We start from the raw sequence: 20,576 nt of genomic DNA, 5'->3' as shown, positions 1-20,576 counted from the left end.
GTGTGGTCTTTCCCAGCATGCACTGACCTCCCCGCTCTCTGCTGTGTAAGTTACAGTCTGTCAGTGCCATCTGCTCCCTGTACCCCCCGCCACCAAAATTACAATACACACAGGAGCTGTGCCATCCAACACACAGACCTCAAAGTTCAGCAGCCTCCAATTATTTCAAGTAAATAAACCACTGCAATTACCAATGTGCATCGGAGGCTGAGCAGCGATTGTTCACCTGTCGCACACTTCAATCAGTGTCCTCTTATTTAAGACACATGCTGTAGGCAACATGCGTCGTGCCACTTTAAATTCAGGTATGTACGTTGGAAATTAGAGACAGTCTGTTCACTTAGCACCCACTAAACTCATTTAAACTCCGATAAAAACCCAACTACTAGTGCAATCATACCGTTAGCCTGTTGTTGGTAAAGTGTTTTTACATAACATAACAATCACATACAGAAACGCACCCCTCTCATCTTTTCGGAGGACGTGTGGGAGAGGAAGTGGGCGAGATAAGTGATGAGGAGTGGATGGAGGAGGGGGTTAAACTACTGTGCATGGGATGTCCATGAAGTGAGGAGCTGGAGGAGGAAAAGCAGGCAGTGGAGAGTAGGAGGAAGATGGGAGGAAAAAAAAAAAGTGTCAGGCAGAGAACAGAGAAAGACCTACAAAAGAGATTGATTACAGGAGAACAGAGGTGGCCAACTAGGCAACAGCAAATGTGTCAGACAGAACAAGAGGGGGAACAGTTGGAAATAAACACAGCTGCACTTGGGAGGTATTTCTCCTCTTCTGGTAAAAGTCTGATATCAGAAAACGCCGTTAAGACCAAACAAAAATGAAATTCAGGAAAAGTAAGTGGTGAAGCATGTGGGGTAGTAACACTGTCTGAGCAAGCTGCGACAGCCCGTTAAACACCGCTGTCCAAACACATAATACAAAGACATTCAAAGCTGCTTGTAAAGATGGCATAAATTTACCCGACATGACCCAGCATATGCCCAAACTGCTCACACATTTACTGGTGTCAGCGTCCGCGCAATGCCTGTGAATGACAGCTCCAACTGACACAGACAGCCAAAGAGTTCAAAACCACAGACAGGTTTATTATAAAAAGACGTCTCAGTTCTACATATTACATATGTTAGATGACTGCGGTTTTATGCCTAAAAGCAGTATCTTAAAAATATACAAGATTTAAAAAAATAAAGAATTAAAAAAAAAAAAAAAAAATTGGATAAAAAGGATTGGATTTGGATAAAAGATTAAAAGGTTACACAAAAATAAGACAGACAACAAAAACAAAAATCAGTTTCTGAGGCGAGCTCTCCTGGATGAACGGGCGATGGGTGTGGTCACTTTAGGCGTCTCACTCTCTGCCATTACAGCATCTGATAGGAAAACAGTAATAGGTTAAAGCACGATTAAAATTGAATCAAAACTATAGTCAAAGAAAAGCAACTTGAGCAGAAACCTCCTCAGATCCTGAATTAGTGCCGTTATCTTTTTTTTTTTTACGCAACTGAGTTACAACTGTCTTAAATGTTCATCTGGTTCAAACAAGTGATCCAAACAGTGATCATGACTGTAAAAATCAATATAAACTTTTACAGACATGTTCCAAAAAGAATGGAAATTTAAATTCTACACATACCAATTTAATAAATGTTAACACATATTAATCAACCGACAAACACGTCATTTTATTTATCTACCTTTAAAACCAAGTAAATCCAGAATATAGTCCAATTCATTGATATGTCATTAATCCCTCTGTGTAGTCATTTATATTACATTTTTAAAAATATTACAAAGAAAGAGACAAACTCAGACGTTAAACTCTTCCGCTGCACTTACCCTCTTCGTCCTCCTCTTCATCGCTACTAAAGGTGATCACTGGTTTCTTGGACTTGCGAGACTTTTGAGGAGTCATAAAGCTCTCATCACCACGGCTGGATGTTGAAGGCTTTGCTTGACCTGTGTTAGAGGTTGTAGATTTGATGCAATTATTAATTTTAATCACAATTTAAATCTCCTAATTTACTTGTATGCACACATTTACAATTTGCAGAATCCTTTTCAAAGACAAAGCCAGCGAGTACTGACCTCTCTTGGTCCTTTGACGGCCCCGGGCGGGCAAAGGTGTTCGCAGGACGGTCTTCTCAGACGGTCCTTCTTTTTGGGATTCCTCGTCCATCTCGGGGCTTTCTACATTCTCCAGCCCACGTGTGTGAACTGCAGTCAGACGCTTTTCGAACTCATCGACCTGGGCCTGGTTAAATAAGTCATGATAAGAACACGCACAAAAATAATAATAATGGCAAAATACTCCAATTCTTTATACGTTCGTATATTGTACCTTAAACTGGGGTTTGGCCCCACGGCGGAGCTTAGCAGTGATGGAGAGTAGAGGCTGGTAAACTCCGGGTTCAGTCAACTTGTCACTGTAACACTCCCAGCACTCCTGCAGCCTCTTAAAGCCACGCTCACACATAGACAGCAGAGACAGAGACATGGCCAAGTCGCACCACTGGCGCTCCGTCCTGAGGAGAGAAGTACAATGAGAGTCATTGGAATTAGGGACTAAACTAGATTTGAAACTATGTGAAGTGCATAGGAATTCAAGATCCACAACAAAAAGCTCATTAGCTCATTACTCATGAGCATGGCTTTGCTCTGGCATTCGGAACAAATCTCATTTTCCAGTAAGCTTTTGTATCTAAATTCACTTTGCCATTGTATAATATAAAATGCCCTTCCTGTGCGCGCTGGAGTACAGATGGAGTATGAGTCAGAGGCAGACTGAAGCCCCGAGAGCGCCGGTTGTTTGTCTACATCCCTCACATACATGGAAAGACAGTTTCCATGACAAAATGAGTGAGAAGGGCAATGTCAGACTGTAGGTGACAGGTGAACTCAACTGTGAACTCTCTGTAATTGTCCATCTCTTCTCAACCACTAATTACCGCTCATCCACCCCCACATCTTGTACAAATGATACCCTGCAGTTTAGATGTGAGCCAGGAAACATTGGGATTTAAAAAAAACAAAAAAAAAACAAGAAAAACAAAAGATGCAGATCACAGGTGTGAAGATGGGAAATGGGAGGGGCAAATATACTCACTTGGCAGTCCTGAAGCGCTGACACATTTTCTCTACCAGAGACTCGGTCTGTCTTTCTCTGGTAATGTAGGAGAACAGCTGCCTAAAAAAAAAACCAGATGCAAATAAAATGGCATCAACAAACTAATCAGTTTGCTGAGAATCAACCTGCACAGCATAGACAAATACAGCAAACACACACAAAAAGACACCGACACCAAGCAACACTCACTTCATGATAGTGTTGAAGTCATCCGAGCTCATGCCTCTCTCTGGATCAGACAGGCGACTGATGATGTCTGGTAGAAGGTTATAGATGGCATTGTCCTAATTGGTGACACCAGCGAGTACAATTAAAAAAAAACATTACCAATTATTCACCCTACAGTGAGTCTTCTAGATGGGTGTGTGTGTGCGCATGTGTACCTTGGCAGCCAATTCATTGAAGAAGTTCAGTGCGAGGCTGGTGATGTGCGGCTCAGGGTCAATTAGCAGCACAGCCACCTCGCTGACTTGTCCTTTGACCTTGAGCACATCCTTAAGTACCAGCTGGGTAAGTACTGTCACAGCCGTCTGCCTCACTGATGGAATCTCATCACTGAGCCTGGAGGAGAAGAGGCTTTTCACTTAGTGACGAGATCATTTTCTTCTCCTTTGTTGCCAAGACAAAGACTGCAGTCTCCATCATGCTAAACTTTGCTAATCAGCAGTACACAACTAGACAGCAAGGACATTCATTTCAACAGGTATTTGATCAAACCAAAATAAAACGGTTTGAGTGTTAAACTCTTGTTTGATCTTGAATTAAATCTATTAATTAAATTTGATGTGTATAGTGCCTTTCATTCTGAAAGGGAAACATTCCTTTCCACTCAAAACCACACAGGAACCTCTTGTTGCCCTTGAAGAAAAGTCAGTAAAACAAAGACTATTCATCATTTTTATATAAAAAAAAAATCTGCTTTTTATTAATTCTTTTTTTTTTTTTTTTAAGATGGAGGACAAACTAGAGAGGAAACAAAAGATGATCACAAATGCCATATCTGCAAATGTAAATGCCTGACAGACCAATACATCCATTCCATTATATACAATCTGTAAATATGTAAAAAAAAAAAAAATCCCTGAGGAGTGGATGCAAAATATCCTGCCTGGTGCTGTTGTCATTTCCCCATCCTAAACAAAAAGGCTCTCTACAAAAGTAAAATTAGCCACAACATTAGTGAAACCAAATAACTGTCTTAGCCTCAGCTGTAGACAATGGCAGTGGACAGGCTGTGGCAGGACAATCTGATTGCATTCTGACAACAATTTAGATTTAGCCTCATCCAAAACCACAGAACAAAAGAAACTCATTACCCATTTCTAACGTATGCCAGGGAGCAGGACTCCTGGCAAAGGATCCGACACGTGTGCATGGCATACATCATATACCACCGCACTGGCTTACAACCGTAAGGAACAGGGTAATTAATTTTTAATGCTCTTATCAGGAAGCTCCAGGACAGCAGCCTTGAGAAAAGTGAGGTATTTGTGAGCAGGAGACAATTATGAAACAGTCTGAAATGCTTATCAGGTAAGAACACTATGAGGGCAACAACACATTATGAAAAGAACAGAATGTTTTACACACCCTAAACACCTCAATGAGAGCATTATCAGTCATTCCAATTAAAACTGCACTTCATCAAAAGAAACGTCAGCTTCTGCCTCAACTATAGGGAACTAGTGTAACTTTGTGCAGGAGAAACACATTGGAAACCATTAAGTGTTATTAAAATGAAAGTGTACCTACAAGCATAAACGCTTGCAAAACCTTTGACTTCAAACAAAATTATTCCCTTCTGCTCATTCAACCGTTCTATGTAATTACGACACACACTAGTCATTGGTCCACCGCTTGTAACACTAGAAATTAAGTTGTTCCTTGTCTAAAAGCGCCCTTGTCTTGTTCGGGCTAAGACTCCTCCCCAGTTCACCAGAGGGAGGGTTTCTACAAGCCGTGAAACGCTGGCTAGTTCCCATGGCAACTGCAGAGGTCAGGATACAAGGAAGATATCGGTTGTACCATCATAGATCATCGCAAAGTTTGCTTCTCTCCATTAAAAAGTCGTGATGGAAAGCGCAAACTTTTTTCCATCATGTGGCTCAGTGGAGCATTGTGACAGCGTCAACACTTCTCTGGCTGAAAGAACAACACGTTCAGACATGGTGACGGTGGTGGTGGTGGGTTCTGGATGTCGATGGCTCAAGTGTACAAGCATAAGGGAAATGTTGGCTGAGATTAAACATCATTTACAATCCACCCACTCAGCTCCTCCATCAGCTCGGGCAAAGAAAAACAACACAATCTATGGATATTATGATAATGTACACATAATTAAAAGAACATCAGCTGGTGTACGGTAATAATAAACATGAGCCCCACTGGGACAATGTTATTCTACATTCTGGACGGATCAATTGAATTATATTACCTGGCATAGAGATTCTGTGTCCAGGGCTCCAAAATGTTTGGGAAACGAACAGTAAGGTCTCCAAGGGCAATTACTGCATTAGCTCTAACAACTGGAAGAGAAGAGCGCTCCAGCACAGTGAACATGAGACGGACGTTCTCCTCACACACAGATGGGCTGGCAAAGAGCAAACAAAACCCAACATTTAAATGAAACAATTGGCCCATAAAAAGGTCAGAGAACATTAAAAAATGTACAGATTTCCTAAATGTAGCAATTATTCACCCATTCCAAAATAGAACCAGTCAATCTTTTGGCATTTTACTTAATAAACTAAAATGGTAAAATGACTTAGTATTGACCAACCAACTGCTTAATCAGATATGAGGGCAGTGTGTTTACCTTATCATCATGTACTGAGAGAGTGCCAGACAGGCAGCAGTGGTGAGCTGTGGGTGGGAGTAACGCCCCGGGGAGCTGCAGACTTTCACCAACAGGGGAAGAAATGCACATAGCAAGTTCTCCTCTAAGAGAAAAAGGAGTGTGAGGAGGTGATGTTAAAAATATATATGAAAATACAGTGCAAGCAAAAGCTATGTCTAGGAGATGGTGCTTAGGCCTCAGACCCAATCTTTTTCTTTTTTCGTTCTTAAAACATTTTCCACAAAACCCTAAAAATGACATAACACTCGAGTTCATATGCCAGGTGTATATGTTGCACTGTAACACTGCCACAGAAATACACCAAAAACAAAGACAACATGAAGCATGTAATGATGTGGGGTTGCTGAAGATGGTCAGGTCTAGGTTCAGCAACATTATGTGCCCAAAGAATGAGATCAGCCCACTACCTGAATGACCAGATTCAATGGATTTGTTTTCTTCCCTGACAGCACGGGCATAAGATGACCAGGATTCATCGGGGTCAAATTGTTCAGTAGTTTCCATGATTTCACATGGACTGGCCACCAGAGTCCAGACCATAAGCCCATTGAGAATATTTGGGATGTGCTGGAGAAGGCTTTGCGCAGTGGTCTGACTCTCCAATCAATACAAGATCTTAGTGAAAAATCAATGCAACACTGGATGGAAATAAATCTTGTGACATTGTAGAAGCTTATCGGAAAAAAATGCCACAGCAAATGAGTGCCATTTGGGCCAGGCAGTGTATTATTAGTATGTGAACAATCACAGAAAGAGAGGCAGATTGAACCATGCCAGGAGAACTAATGGAAAGAGAATCAACATCGAGTAAAACAAGCAATCTCAAAACACAATAATATTAAGAAACAATGAGGAAGATGGCAAGAGCAAGGTTGCCTATTGATTGTACACACAAAAATGCAAGGATGACATTTTGAGATCTTTTCATTCTGGGACCCACAACGGTTATTGGAGAATAAAAAGCAGAAACGATACAAAACATTTGCATCATCTGGTTCTTGTGTGTACAGGCCCTTTAAATACATCTTAATGTGGGAGAGTAAAGCAAAGGCCAAGAGGTTTTATTACCAGAAAGTAATTCAGTCTCGCAGATCTTTCTGATGAGTTCAGCCTCTGTATCTTCGGCAGACGCACCCATCAACCCAAGCTCCTCCTCCATGGCACTCTCATTGGCTGCTTGCTGTTGGAAAAACAATGTTTTTTTTTTATATAAGCCACTTTCTTCTCCAATATTTCTTCTTTGGATGATCACGGACAGATCTCATTTAGGAACTACTGTTGGTTCAGGTTACTTAATAACCAATACCAGCAGCTGAGAAGAAGGAGTGCCGTTATGCTGCGATTGTGGTGAATGACTGTAAAATAATTATTTTACAATTTTAAATATGAAGACTGCTCTTAACACACTAGCATATACAATACACAAACTCACGATTCGATTTGTATCACGATTTGATACATTCCACGACTTTTTTTAAATTTCAAAAAACATTTTATTTAAACATTTACTTACATAGCAACTTAATGTAACATTTAATAACAGTATTTTGGAACACCGTGAACAGATTTGAACATAAATAAAAAAACAAAGATTTCTATCTTTTCTGTAACAAAATAATACTGTTGAAAAATACAAAGTAATGATCAATCAGATTGGGATTTGTCCCCAAAGCATGCTGGGAAGCGTAGTTCTTCATTAGAAGCAGTTTTGTTCCGATGGAAATAAATTGTTTTGATAAACAGCAAAGGTAAGACAACATTTCTGCTTGTATTTCTTGAAAGTCCGTTGTTTTGCTCTTATTTTGGGGCTGGATCCGTGAATCTTGTTGGTAGAGTGATAAAAATCTGTGAATTCTCCGCTGTTTACATAATCACACTGACGCTTCGGTGCCGCTTTTTCATGTGTGCGCTGGAACAGGTTTTTTCCGCTCCTGCTGGTTTCCATCGGTGTTTTAACTGTGTTTGGTGAACATAAGAATGGTTTATACGAGCTTTTAGCGGAGTTTCTGACCTTTCTTTGTTAATAGAGATATAAAAAAATGATGAAAACCATTGTATTATCTTAGTTTAGGCCCATATTATGGATTACTGATGTCATTGTTGCGTAACATTTATTTTTATTTTACGATCTTTTGTCAATAGCCGGCCGGGGCGGACAAGCGATCGTTGGCTATGGTTTACTTTTCAATAAGCCGTGGTGTGTGGTAACTGTCAGCTGAATATTTGTATGAGTATCATCTTATAACTAACTGACAACCTAATAATAATTGGAATTGGCCCCAAATCTCAACATGGACATTTTAGTATTCCGAGTAACAAAAATGACTTGGCTGTACTGGATTTCATTGCTGATAGATTTCCATGGTGTAAGTAATCTGGAAACTTCTCTTTTTGCAAGATGTATCACTCAATTATATCATTGTATTGTAAATCTTGCAATGATCAGATTGCAAGTAAACCACCGTTTCCTCATTTAGTTGAAGAAAAAATGAAAAGGTTTCTAATTCTAATTAGGGTGACAATCTTGCACCCCTATGAGCTGAGCAATTATGAGCCATCGCTCATCTTTTTCTTGTTTTTCTAATACATAATGATTATTATTGGGCAAATGCACTGCCAAGCAACATTAACAAGACAGAATAGAGATGTACCACTTTTTGCAGCCTCCTCACCTTGGCTTTGCTGGATGGGCCTTTCTCCTCCCTCTCTTCAGTCTCTCCTCTTCTCCTCCGCAGCTCAGCACTCACACTGCGCTCAAGGTGGGACACCTGCCAGAAGGCCACACAGCCACACAGAGCCAACAGCTGGGCCAGACACACACTGTTCACTGCAGGAAACAGAGACAAGCAGACACGTGATTAAGAGAAAATGCCTAGCCCAATTATACATTACACTACAAATATACAATTTAGAAGGAGACACGAGGGAACTCGCCTTGTTCACTTTGCTCACTGGACTCTTGAGATCCATCTTGCATTTGGTCAGGATCTTTGTTAACTTCCCCACCTTCAGCAATCTGATCCAACAAGAGGCGAACACTGCGCTGGAGCAGCCGGGTGCACAGCTGATCAGGAGACTCAGCCAGGAAGTAGATGAGACGAACTGCCTGTTCCATGAAGCTCTGCCAGTAAGGGTCTTCCATCACCACGCCTGGAATAAATAGCAACAGATTCAAGAAGACACGAGTGGCAACAAGTACATAAACACTAGGAATATTCTTACAGTGCACATTTATCTGCATTTACCATCAGCAATGGCCTGGGTGAGGCGGCTGAAGAGCTGATGCTCCTGGGGCAGTCTGAATGGAGCACCTTTGGATTGCTGGTGGTGGAAATATTGAAATGCATGATATTGAATTTGCATTACAGTGTTTTATTTAGAGGTTCTTTGTTACGATAGGATATATATCATGATTAATGCCATAAGAACTAGTAGTAGTACATTTTTGTGGCTATTGATATGAATTATGTTTCAGATCTTTTAATATTCTTAAACTTAAATAACAGAAATGGAAAGAAACACATTTTGGAGGCGCAGTGGTGTGTAAAACCCAAAACTGAATTCAGGAAACCTCTTAGAAGTTGATGAAACATACACATTCCTTGGATATAAATTAAATTTTGTCACATTGACCCACTGATGTCAGGTCAACTTGGCCCTTTGTTTAAAGTGAAATTTTTCATTTTCTTACCCTGACATGGTCAGTGATGCTGCCGATGGTTATTACTGAGTCTCTGGCCAGAAGGAAGTCTTCAGTGACTTTTTCTCCAAGAGCGACGGAGCACAGAGTGTCCAGATTACTGAGAACCACCTCCCTCTCTGCCCTGATGGATTAATATACATAGAAAGCAGGCAATTTTACAAAACAGCATCAAGTTTGTAAAAAATGTTAGAGTCCATAATGATCAAAGGATTATGCAAAGTGAAGTAATAACATCTGTGCCCTGTATCACCCTGACTGCTGTGTGCTGGCCTTGCCAGTGCTAGGCTGCTGCCCAGATAATGCGTGTAGGAGGATGGGTTAGGAGAAGCACATAAGACTTAATATGTTCTGAACGTTGCTGGCTGGATGAGGAGAGGCAGCAGTGTGGGTGTACTGCAGATAGTCTCTTTGCTCTCTCCCTACAGTAGCGGTACTCTTTGAGGTAGATTGAGGGGGAACACATACACACAAAAAAAAATATATATATTTTTTTTTCCAGCGATATGCGCTGGCAAGGAGCCTAGTTATGGTCGTGACTTTGATTACAATGAAGAGGAGACGAGGCTGAGCTTGTAGTCTGACTAACGAGAGGATTTGCTGAATGTCAAGTAGCTGAGGCTGGACCAAAAGGAAAATGTCTTTGACTGGTGAGAAATATTGTAGATTTGACATAAAAACGGTCAACTTTCAACACTTTCACTGAACTTAAAAGATTTTCTCTTACCAATAGTTTAAACAGTCCCATTTATTTTAATATACAATAAGAAATAAAGTTTATGATGACATTTGCCATCTCAAATTCCACCTAACACCTGTACTAAAAGAGAGACCTGAAGAAGGTAATGTTTAAGAAAGACCTGAAATTCTGGTAAATTTTACTTATGATTGAAGAACAAAGTCCAATTAGCTGAAAATGTACAATCTCCAACCACAATATGCAAATGCATGATATATTTTCCTATACAGTTTAGTTGCCTTTCATGATTTGGGCCATGATTAGTTAAGAAGTTTAAAATAGTTGCCCAACAGGTATGTGTACATTATTATTACGCCTATATTGTTTTAATGTACATTGCATTAATGTACTCCCTTTATACTTTCAGTCAGCCACATGTACTGTATATACAATTTCCCAAGTTGTTGTTGAGAAATTAATTCATTTTTCTCAACCACAGCATACTGTAATTATAAACAGCAACTGTTATGTTTCCATTTACAAATACTTATTTTGGTTGTTCACACCTACTCCTCTCCACTGTGAGAAACAAAAAGACGTGTGTCAACACAAGCTGTGATGGGACTTCATAGTTTCCTTTAAACGAATCAAAATGCCAGGAGTAAAACGGTAGTTAAATGATTCACATTTGGCAACATGTTCTTTACCCTGGTTTAAACACAAAACAAGTGTGGGCAGGGATGGATCACATTGGGCTGCCTATTAAGACCACATTAGCAATAGCAGTGAATGGGTGTGACGAAGATTGTCGCAGTACGGATTTTCTTCTTCCAGCAAAAATTTGTCAAACTAATTAAAAGATATAAATGAAAGGCCTAGCAGACATGACATAACCAGAGTCCACATAAGAAATGTTTCTCCCTTGTTCTATGATCAGCTCCTTTGGCCACACAAAACTGGAGACCAGGGGGAAAAGGGAATCAAATAAGAAAAAGACTTTTGCGTTCTATGGAGGATATTCACGATGACCCAAAATCCACTTTTGTATACATATTATGTGCTCCTGCATTGTCTAGTCGCTGTATAACATTCTTTGTTTAATTTCGTAGTGTTTCAAAAAGTCATGTAAAATAACATGGTCGCGGGCCGCTACTGCATTGCCATGACGCCATGTTTCTACGGGAGCCTGTATAGACAAACACGAGAGAACAAATCCAGCGTCGCTTTACTTGTAGCGGAAGTCCCCACAAAACATAATAAAAACAAAACTGCATAAGAGTGCAATTATTAATCAGCTACTTAATCAACTGCCAACTAATTTGATAATTGATCAGTGATTTTAAAATAATTATAATTACAATTAATTATAGAAATAATTTTCTGCCTGAATATGAATGTGCTGTAAGTGAATGGATGTTTGGCTTAGTCACCAAGACTACATAAACGCTATGCAAAATTGCAAATACATAATATTTGCATTAATTTCTTAATATTCATTCATTCAAAGTTATGTGGGTCTTACCGTGCAGCCATACCCAGCAGTAACACTGCTGCTCGTCTGTGTAGACCAGAAGTCTCTCGTTTCCCAGTAAACCTTTCCCACAAGACCTGCACAACAGTGGACTCGAGATTGCTGCCACTGCCAAAGAACTCCTGTACCTACAGAGATGATTTTAGAGAAGATTTTAATTGAATAGGCACAAATACAGTATGCATTTTATGGCTGTTGCAAATATGTTCTCAAATATACTTGACAACTGTTTAAATGTACCATCAAAAAGAGAAATGACACATGTGAGAGTTACTCACTATTTCCTCAAGACATTGGATTGTTCCCAGAGATGCATCCACCATTAGCTCTGAAAGACTATCCACTAGAGTCTGGGCTTTCACCCTAATATAAACATCAACATCAAAATAAATGTCTGCAAGTACATAACAAAATAATTTTAACCATTCATTTTGATTCTCAGTTGTGTATAAATTCATATAATTTGACACATGGCATGCATTAGACATTAAAAGGAATCTAGACGATAGTGGCAACTGAATTACGTAGAACCTAAAATATACAATAACAGGCAAAAGTTAACACATTAAGGGCTGAAAATGATGCATTTGCTTTAGGTTTTCCCATACTGTCAGGTATGTTTTACAAACCTGACGTTGTCTCCCTGAGGGTTCAGGAAAAGGCGCCTGTAGGCCTGAACAACAGCATCTTTAATGGCAGTGTCAGTTGACCAGACGAGTGGCAACATCTTCCTCACTCCGCTGACAGAGTTGGCAACACCAAACTCACACACCGTCACACAGAACTGCACAGCCTCCTGAACCACTACAAACACAAAAAACATTGTTAGACTATTAGAATACCTCATTACAGCATAAATTCAAACACTATATGATAGAGCTGCACAATATTAGGAAAACATGCAATATCGTTGCTGAATATTGCCATGACGATATTACTAGTAATTAATTTTTTTACATAATGCATTAAACAACATGAATTATACATACAGCAATAATGCATTTTAATTGTATTCCAAGGTATTTTCATTGCCATGGGCAAAAGGTTTATACAGGAAGTTGATGTAGCAGAAGCTCTTTAAGTGAAGAACAGGGTGAACGGAAGTGATGAGGGTTAAGAGGACTGACACAGACGTGTACGTGTGTGAAAGAGACAAGAGCCTTGTCTCTTTATTTTATATATTTTTTAGCAGTGCAGTATAGCTGCTCATAACTGCTTGGTCGCATTCACATGCACTGATATTTCAGCCTGGTTTTTATGTTTTGAGAACCATTTAACTCATAGTTACCTTTCTCTCCACTCTGCATGTGTTTGTGCTTACACACAAGACACAGAACTGGTACAGAAAGCAGAGTAGTGATGGAGAACACACACTGAAATAAAACCGGTGCTGCTCCAAATGAATAGTGGGGGAAATACTGTTGATATTAGTGTGAAAGTTAAAAAGTGAAGCAGGGTGCACAATGTTCGCTACTCGACACTCGCAGTGGGAGAGTGCCGCTGTTGACAGAATGTGTGGGAAACATTTATCACAGTTCAAACCATCTTTTGCCATATGTATATTCGGATGACGATAGATTTACGATATATTGTGCAGCCCTATTATATGAACAAGTTTGGTTGAGTGACTTTACTGCTTGCTACCTGATGCAGTTTTCAAATAGAGCATCGTGTTGATGACAGAAATTGCTCTCTCCACTTGTAACGCGAAAGTCTCTGTATCTTTCAGATACTGCACCAACATCTCCTGCTTCTTCAGCTCCCCATCCTCTCCCTCTTTCTCCCCCTCTTTCTGTGGGGTAGGCGGTAAATTCTGGCTGAGCTCAGCGGCGGCATCATCGTCATCAGAGCCTGAGGACATCAGAGGCAGTTTAATGTTAAGACTTGAGAAGAAATCATACGAGACTTGAATGGAGTGTGGCAGTCCAACTGCTTCAAAGTGTTGGTGTAGGTTCTGTGTTGAACTCAAATCCTTTTAAGTAATGAAATAAATTAAGGATGACGCAGCTGGTTTGAGCAGTATTCTACACTTTAAATACACTTTGGTTCAGACAATTATTGACTAATGAAATGAAATGGAAAGATAATGTAAAATGAACTTCCTCTAAAAGAACTGATTCCTATAGGTTTTCATTTTTGCCTTCAATAAAAGGTAACAGTTGAGAGCACTCTACATGAGCAGCTGATAAAGTGCCGCCTTTACCTTTGAAAATAAGAGCCAGTGTTTCCATTAGAGTATCAGAGGTGAGAGTGGACAGAGAGGCAAACCTCTCAGATTCAGGGAAGCAGCTGTGAGCTTTTACACAAAGACGCACAGCATTCCTGTAAAGTTGGAGCACAGAGAAAATAATGTAAATCCATTTTATGATTAATTGACAGTATGGGGAAAAATATTCTTCTATTAAGTCACCTCTTACCCAGATCAACGACGGTCATTGACTTACCTGTACTTGTTGACACGGAGATACTGGGCAACCATGACTGCAGTAGCCCTGTCGTCTTCTGCCTCTTTTTCTTCTTCAGCATCTCCGCTGTCCTCATTTTCCTGTTGCTCCTTCTCCGTTTCACTTGATGGTTCCAGCTCCGTTCTGACTGTGCTGCGCAGCTCAGGTTCCATAGCCGCCCAAAGCTCAGATGCTTTAATCACTGCCACTGCCAGGAGAGAACGGGAAGTTTGCCACTGAATTCTTCTTTTATTAACAAGACAAGGTTGTGTTTCACTTTAAGATAATAATGTATGCAACTGAAATACCAGACAGCTTGAAACATAAATGACTAGCAGAAGCAGATCACAACCAATTGATCTGCTTCTCCATCTGAGCCAAGAATGGATACCAGAAGGATGAAAATTTGCTCAATAACACAAAATGCAAACTTGACTGAAAAGCTGATATGTTATAATAGACCAAGTTTGCAGTGTAAGTGGATTTCAGAACTTGGCCCTCAGATTACCAAAGAGGAAACTCATAGCAAACTGAACAGCAAAGAGAGCAGGGTGAACTTCTTGCCTTTTATAAATGCACACACATGCACGCGCACACACACACACTGTCAGCACTATCCCAAGAATTGCCCCACTGACTGTTGAGGAATAATTTGGGTCAAGCTAGTTCACTGTAGGCAGGCCCTTACAGCAGAGCAGAAATCCTCCTCTGCACTACCAAGATTACCTGCCAGTCAAGGCAAAGAAGAACCCAGCTCTCAGTCAGTGAGCTCGTATTCGCCTTGGTCTCATCATTGGGCAAAATGACAGTTTGACCTATGGATAAATGACTTTAACACAGTTTGTACACACCTGGCGCTTTCCCCTCCAGTTTCTCTTTCATCTCTCGGAATTTAGTGGTCTCTTTCTCCAGCGGTTTCTTCAGATCTGCACTGCTCAACTAAAAAAAGACACATTCCTGTGAGACAGTGAAACGTGACAATGTCCAATACTTGAATTTTTAATCATATTGATTTACCTTGCAGCTGTATGGATTGTGTGCAATGAAAGCTGCCAACAACTGGATAGCACTCTTCACGGCATTTATAGATTTGTCCATCAGTCTCCCCACAGCGAGCTCCATCACCTCGCTATACCTGCACAAAGGCAGTGCCTAAACACAAGAGGACAGTTTTTGTTACCAGATGGGAACTTTAATGCTTTTACAATTATACACAAGTGTAATGAACACACCTTGCTGTTGACAACTCGTGTGTACACTTGCAACACACGTGCCCTGACATGGGAGTGCGTGTCATGCAGATGCTCCTGAAGTATGTCAAAGAATCGGTCACGGTCAGCTTTACTAGGTTCATCGAGGCTGTCGCCACACAGGACACGGACGAGGATCTCTCCCAGCACTTCACAAACTGCAACACGCATTGTATGGCTCTGGCAAATGAAGGGTTTTAGAGAATTGATCAAATTGATGTCAGCAGAACACTGATTTATACCACAATTGTGAAATCCTACATGACTAAGTGTGATGCATAACAGCATTTTCGTGGAAACATCAAAGCAAGAATATACCCTCAGATTACCAAAGACAGAACTCACAGCTAACTGAACAGCAAAGGGAGCAGGGTTAACTTCTTGCCTTTTTAAACATGTACACGCACACTGTCGGCATCATCCCAGCAATTATCCACAATGACTGTTGAGGAATAGTTTGGGTAAAGCCGGTTCACTGTAGGCAGGCCCTTACAGCAGAGCAAAAATCCTCCTCTGCACTACCAAGATTACCTGCCAGTAAAGGCAAAGAAGAACCCAGCTCCCAGTCAGTAAGCTCGTATTCGCCTTGGTCTCATCATTGGATAAAATGAGAACTAAACAGTTCAATTGGGGTTTTATTTTACTAAAACAAATTCTGTCAGGACACTTTTCACAGCAGACATTATGGCTGGTCAAGGTCAGAAAAATCCCAGGTGTGTAATTTAAATGAATGATGGCTTAGTTTAGTGTTCTTAATTCAGGGGCACATGCTGGTTCACCGTCACTGTCCTGACCTGTACATCACCATCATTAATGTGATGCTAAAACATGTCAAAACAGCTCCTGTGCAAATGGCTTCTTCACTTACATGCCGCATTGCCGTAAAACAAATCAAAGTCTGAAGTGTTATTTTGAAATGTCACAGTAGCATTTACAGGCATAGGCAACAACTAGCAAGAAAAAACCTTGAAGCACCACGTGTTACTCATGGCACTCAAGCACTGCACAATAATTACTTTTACTACTACTAATAATACCGGGTTCTGAAAGGTCACTGCATTGCCTAAAAAATATGGACTTTAACCAGAGGTCTGTTACACCATGAAAGACTGAACAAAGTAGTGCACTCCAATGACAGAAAGAGTTATTTTTAATGTGTCTTCACATAGCCCAAATAATCTATGAATTGAACAGCTATGTGCAGAGCTCTGTGTAGTCTAATACAATAAGACAAACACCTTCACACTGAATGACCAAAAGAATATCATGGGTAACCCAAAAGTTCAGAATTTGTAGGAAAACGGTGTTCAGGTGTGCAGTACCTCTCCTTCCAGATGAGTAATGAGCAGGCTGATGGTGGGGATCATTAAATCGGGGACCAGGGCTCCAAGCTCTGACAGGAAGGAAGCAAAGGCTTTGACCCCAGAACCCTCCCTAGCAAGCTCTTCGCCTGACTTCTGACCAATCTCCCTGTAAGAAGGTTGGGGGGGGAAAAAAACACATTAATTTCTACACTCTCTGATGTCAAAACTCATATTTCCACATCAATATGTAGTTATCATAGCGTGCACATAAACAAGATGATCTGACCTTATCACTTCTCCTATGATAGTCCTGACGCCATATTCTGTGCTCCACACAGACACTGCCTGAGCAAAAACAGATGCCAAATGCTCAAAGTGTTGTAGTAACTGGATCACCTTTACACTTGCACCTGTAGGAGTTCAAAGAAAGTACACAATTCAATTGTAATGAAGAAAATTATATTTTCCCTCAATTACAAATCTTACTCAAAGGATAAGCATGCTTATGAGGGACTTACCAAGGAGGTGATTGTATTTCTTGATCAACACACCCAGTAAGTGGATTATACTTTCCCTGGTGGGTTTGTTCTTGACATGACTGATGGTTGGGTTCTCAAGTAGTTTGTAACAACAGCAGGTCACACAGCTTTGGAAACAATGGCACAAGACAAAAATGCATTCATTGTTGTGGTGTGATAAATTTGGAATTAAACATGGTGCACACAAGGGTTTGAGACCCGATTATGTTTCCAACTAACCAACGGTCTGTAAATGTTGATCTGTTCCCCAAACATCAAAATGATAATGTTCTAAAAGCGTCTTGTTTTGTCCACAAAGAAAATATATTAAGTTTTGATACTTTAATTGTTATGCAGAGCAAATATTTTTTTTATCAACTTGGCAATCAATTACCCATTGCAGCCTGATGAAAGTTTACTCCAAGTAATCCTTCAACTTTTTAATAAATTAATAAATATTAATTAATAAAGCTATTTTCATAATGTCAATTAGAATATTGTCATAAAAGCTAGAAGAAGGGTTTTAGAGAATTGATTAAATCGATAACAGAACACTGATTTATTCCACAATTGTGAAATCCAACATGATATCCAAGTGTGATACATAACAGCATTCTCATAGTACATTAAACCAAGAATCTACCCTCAGATTACCAAAGACAGAACTCACAGCTAACTGAACAGTAAAGGGAGCAGGGTTAACTTCTTGCCTTTTTAAACATGCACGCACACTGTCGGCATCATCCCAGCAATTATCCACAATGACTGTTGAGGAATAGTTTGGGTAAAGCCAGTTCACTGTAGGCAGGCCCTTACAGCAGAGCAAAAATCCTCCTCTGCACTACCAAGATTACCTGCCAGTAAAGGCAAAGAAGAACCCAGCTCCCAGTCAGTAAGCTCGTATTCGCCTTGGTCTCATCATTGGAGTAAGTAATCCTTCAACTTTTTCACTAGATATGGAAGTGAAAATAAAGCTATTTTCATTATTTCAATTAGAATATTGTCATAAATGCTAGGAGAAAGAGGGAAACTACAATAAAGACAGCCAAGACTGATACTGTACTGTTGCAGAGAGCTCCCCATATAGCAAAGAGTACCTGACGAATTCTTCCTCCACCAGGGAGAGGTTCCAGAGGGAGCGGATATCCAGCTGGAGGAGCTGGATAAGAGCCTGCAGAACTGTCTCTCTCTCTGAATCCCACTGCAGCAGACCCTCTCCACCAGCTTTACCCTTTTTACCACCCTGTGTAAAAGATAAATACTTGATTATTCAGTTTAGCCTCATGAATTGTACACTAGAAAATCCCTATGATAACAATTAAATATTTAAAATAATGTACAATATATATATGCCCTCAGATTACCAAAGACTAGTTCATACCTGCCACCAGCTAATGAGACTGCAGTTCTTGCCTGCTGATACACATACATTCATATGACTTACAAACAAAAATTAACAAACATGCATGCATTGTTTGTCATCTCCCATCTAGCCCACCCCACAGCTCTGGGGAGAGGCAGAAGAAGTAGAAGGTGACACATTACTGTGGGTGGGCCCTTACAGCAGTGCAATACAACTCCACTGCACCACCAAGATTACCCATCTAACAGCAGGCTAGAGACTGCAATCTCCTGGTGTGACAGGATCATTACATTTGCCATGATCTCATCAATGGGCATTTGTAGCAGGTGGACAATCAATTTGCTGTCATAGGCAAGCAGTGGTATACATGTGAACAGGTCTTAGCTATCAGTGTGATTATTAAACATACCTTCCCAGGTGCTGTGACAAAATTCTGCCTACTTAAGTAAGAGTAACTCTCGAGGGTCTCTGTGAGCTTGCAGAGCAGGAAGACACTCATTTTTAATGCATTAAGCTTCTCTTTGCGCTCTTCAGCTGAGAGGGACGTGGTGTTGAGCACTGCTGGCAGGGTTCCTGCAAGGCCACTGACCACTGAAAAGAAACCATAAAATACATGTTCAGAAAATATCAATACATCAAGGTTGAATTTCTGTCAGTTTAAACACAGAAACGCTTAACCTTGTATTAGTAAGTCCAGAGTATCCTCCTTAACACCCAGCTCCACTGAGTTACAGTGCCTAAAATGGAAAGACAGTTGATTCGAGTTCACACACATCTTTATTAGCATTCACTAAAGCAAAGCTGTATGTGATCCACACTTACCGCAGCACACTGTAGCCCGTATCAAAGTGTTCCAGTATACAGAGAGGCCCCTGGTTACGCAATGCAGCCTTAAATTCTATATGAAAGAAAGAAATATCTTAAGTCCCATTACCTTTAATGAAAATATTTCACAATGAAAAGATCCAAAGCCAACAACTTACAGATTCTAAATGTATAAATCAACCTTTATACTTACTACTGACACTGGATGGCAGATGTTTTGGGGATACCACATCCTGAACAACATACTGGTTGATTCCACCAGTCTTAACCAGGTCTCCTAAACACACGGGTAAAAAGAAATCCCACGACATCCCTGCTTCAAGAAGAAACACAAAGAAAATTATTAGTATATTCATTGGCATTCTTAAAAGGAAGGTACACAAAATATCAAGATTAAATGTATGATTGGGAAAACATGCATTCTACATATTGTACATTTGGTTATAAGTTTTTTCTCAGAACTACGTTCTTCAGACACACCATAGCATGATTTTACCAGCAACAGCGGGAAACATGGTGGAAAACTAAAATGGACGTGTTATTTTGATCCATATACGAACAGCAGACGACAAAAAATGGCAAACACGTAGTTTTAAATAATGGCCACAACAAGCACATCGATACTTAAATAGTGTGTCTGAAAAACAACTCCAGAACAACAAGAACTATTCACGAGCTGTAATGTTTCACGACAATTTAACAACTTTTCATAATAACCAAACACTACTATGGCTTTGTTGTTGTGTACTAGCTAGGCTAACAAGCTAGCGGCTATTGCAAGTAAAGTTCACAGGCTAACTCGCTAATGCTAATTATAGAAAACCTCTATACCGAGTGTTCACGTAACTTGTTGGGGGGGGGGGAGACTGCTACGGTTAACATTCAACTCACATTTAACGAAATTATTGATAATTCTCACCTCTGTTGCCGACAGTCCCGTTAGTAAATGCCAGCCTGTATCAGCCG

General features: G+C 40.2%; 1 protein-coding gene across 1 annotated transcript; it reads right to left on the bottom strand.

Moving 5' to 3' along the window:
* Nucleotides 1-1,302: 1,302 nt before the first annotated feature.
* Nucleotides 1,303-19,921, bottom strand: ncapd2 (non-SMC condensin I complex, subunit D2; the record flags this gene model as incomplete). Its single annotated transcript, XM_083887899.1, has 31 exons — nucleotides 1,303-1,385; nucleotides 1,852-1,971; nucleotides 2,101-2,266; nucleotides 2,354-2,537; nucleotides 3,119-3,199; nucleotides 3,329-3,423; nucleotides 3,523-3,700; nucleotides 5,574-5,729; nucleotides 5,955-6,078; nucleotides 7,065-7,176; nucleotides 8,669-8,823; nucleotides 8,940-9,146; nucleotides 9,242-9,317; nucleotides 9,688-9,820; nucleotides 11,898-12,034; nucleotides 12,185-12,269; nucleotides 12,536-12,710; nucleotides 13,551-13,757; nucleotides 14,110-14,228; nucleotides 14,351-14,558; nucleotides 15,202-15,289; nucleotides 15,368-15,502; nucleotides 15,583-15,780; nucleotides 16,923-17,070; nucleotides 17,191-17,314; nucleotides 17,423-17,550; nucleotides 18,520-18,665; nucleotides 19,195-19,376; nucleotides 19,464-19,522; nucleotides 19,608-19,683; nucleotides 19,804-19,921. The coding sequence occupies 31 exons, from the start codon at nucleotides 19,919-19,921 to the stop codon at nucleotides 1,303-1,305; spliced, it is 4,203 nt and encodes a 1,400-aa protein (XP_083744025.1).
* Nucleotides 19,922-20,576: the final 655 nt, after the last annotated feature.

The sequence above is a fragment of the Microchirus variegatus genome (assembly GCF_963457635.1).
Source record: "Microchirus variegatus genome assembly, chromosome: 1".
In the NCBI taxonomy this organism is placed as follows: Eukaryota; Metazoa; Chordata; class Actinopteri; order Pleuronectiformes; family Soleidae; genus Microchirus; species Microchirus variegatus.
This window is presented reverse-complemented; position numbering and strand designations above follow the sequence as displayed.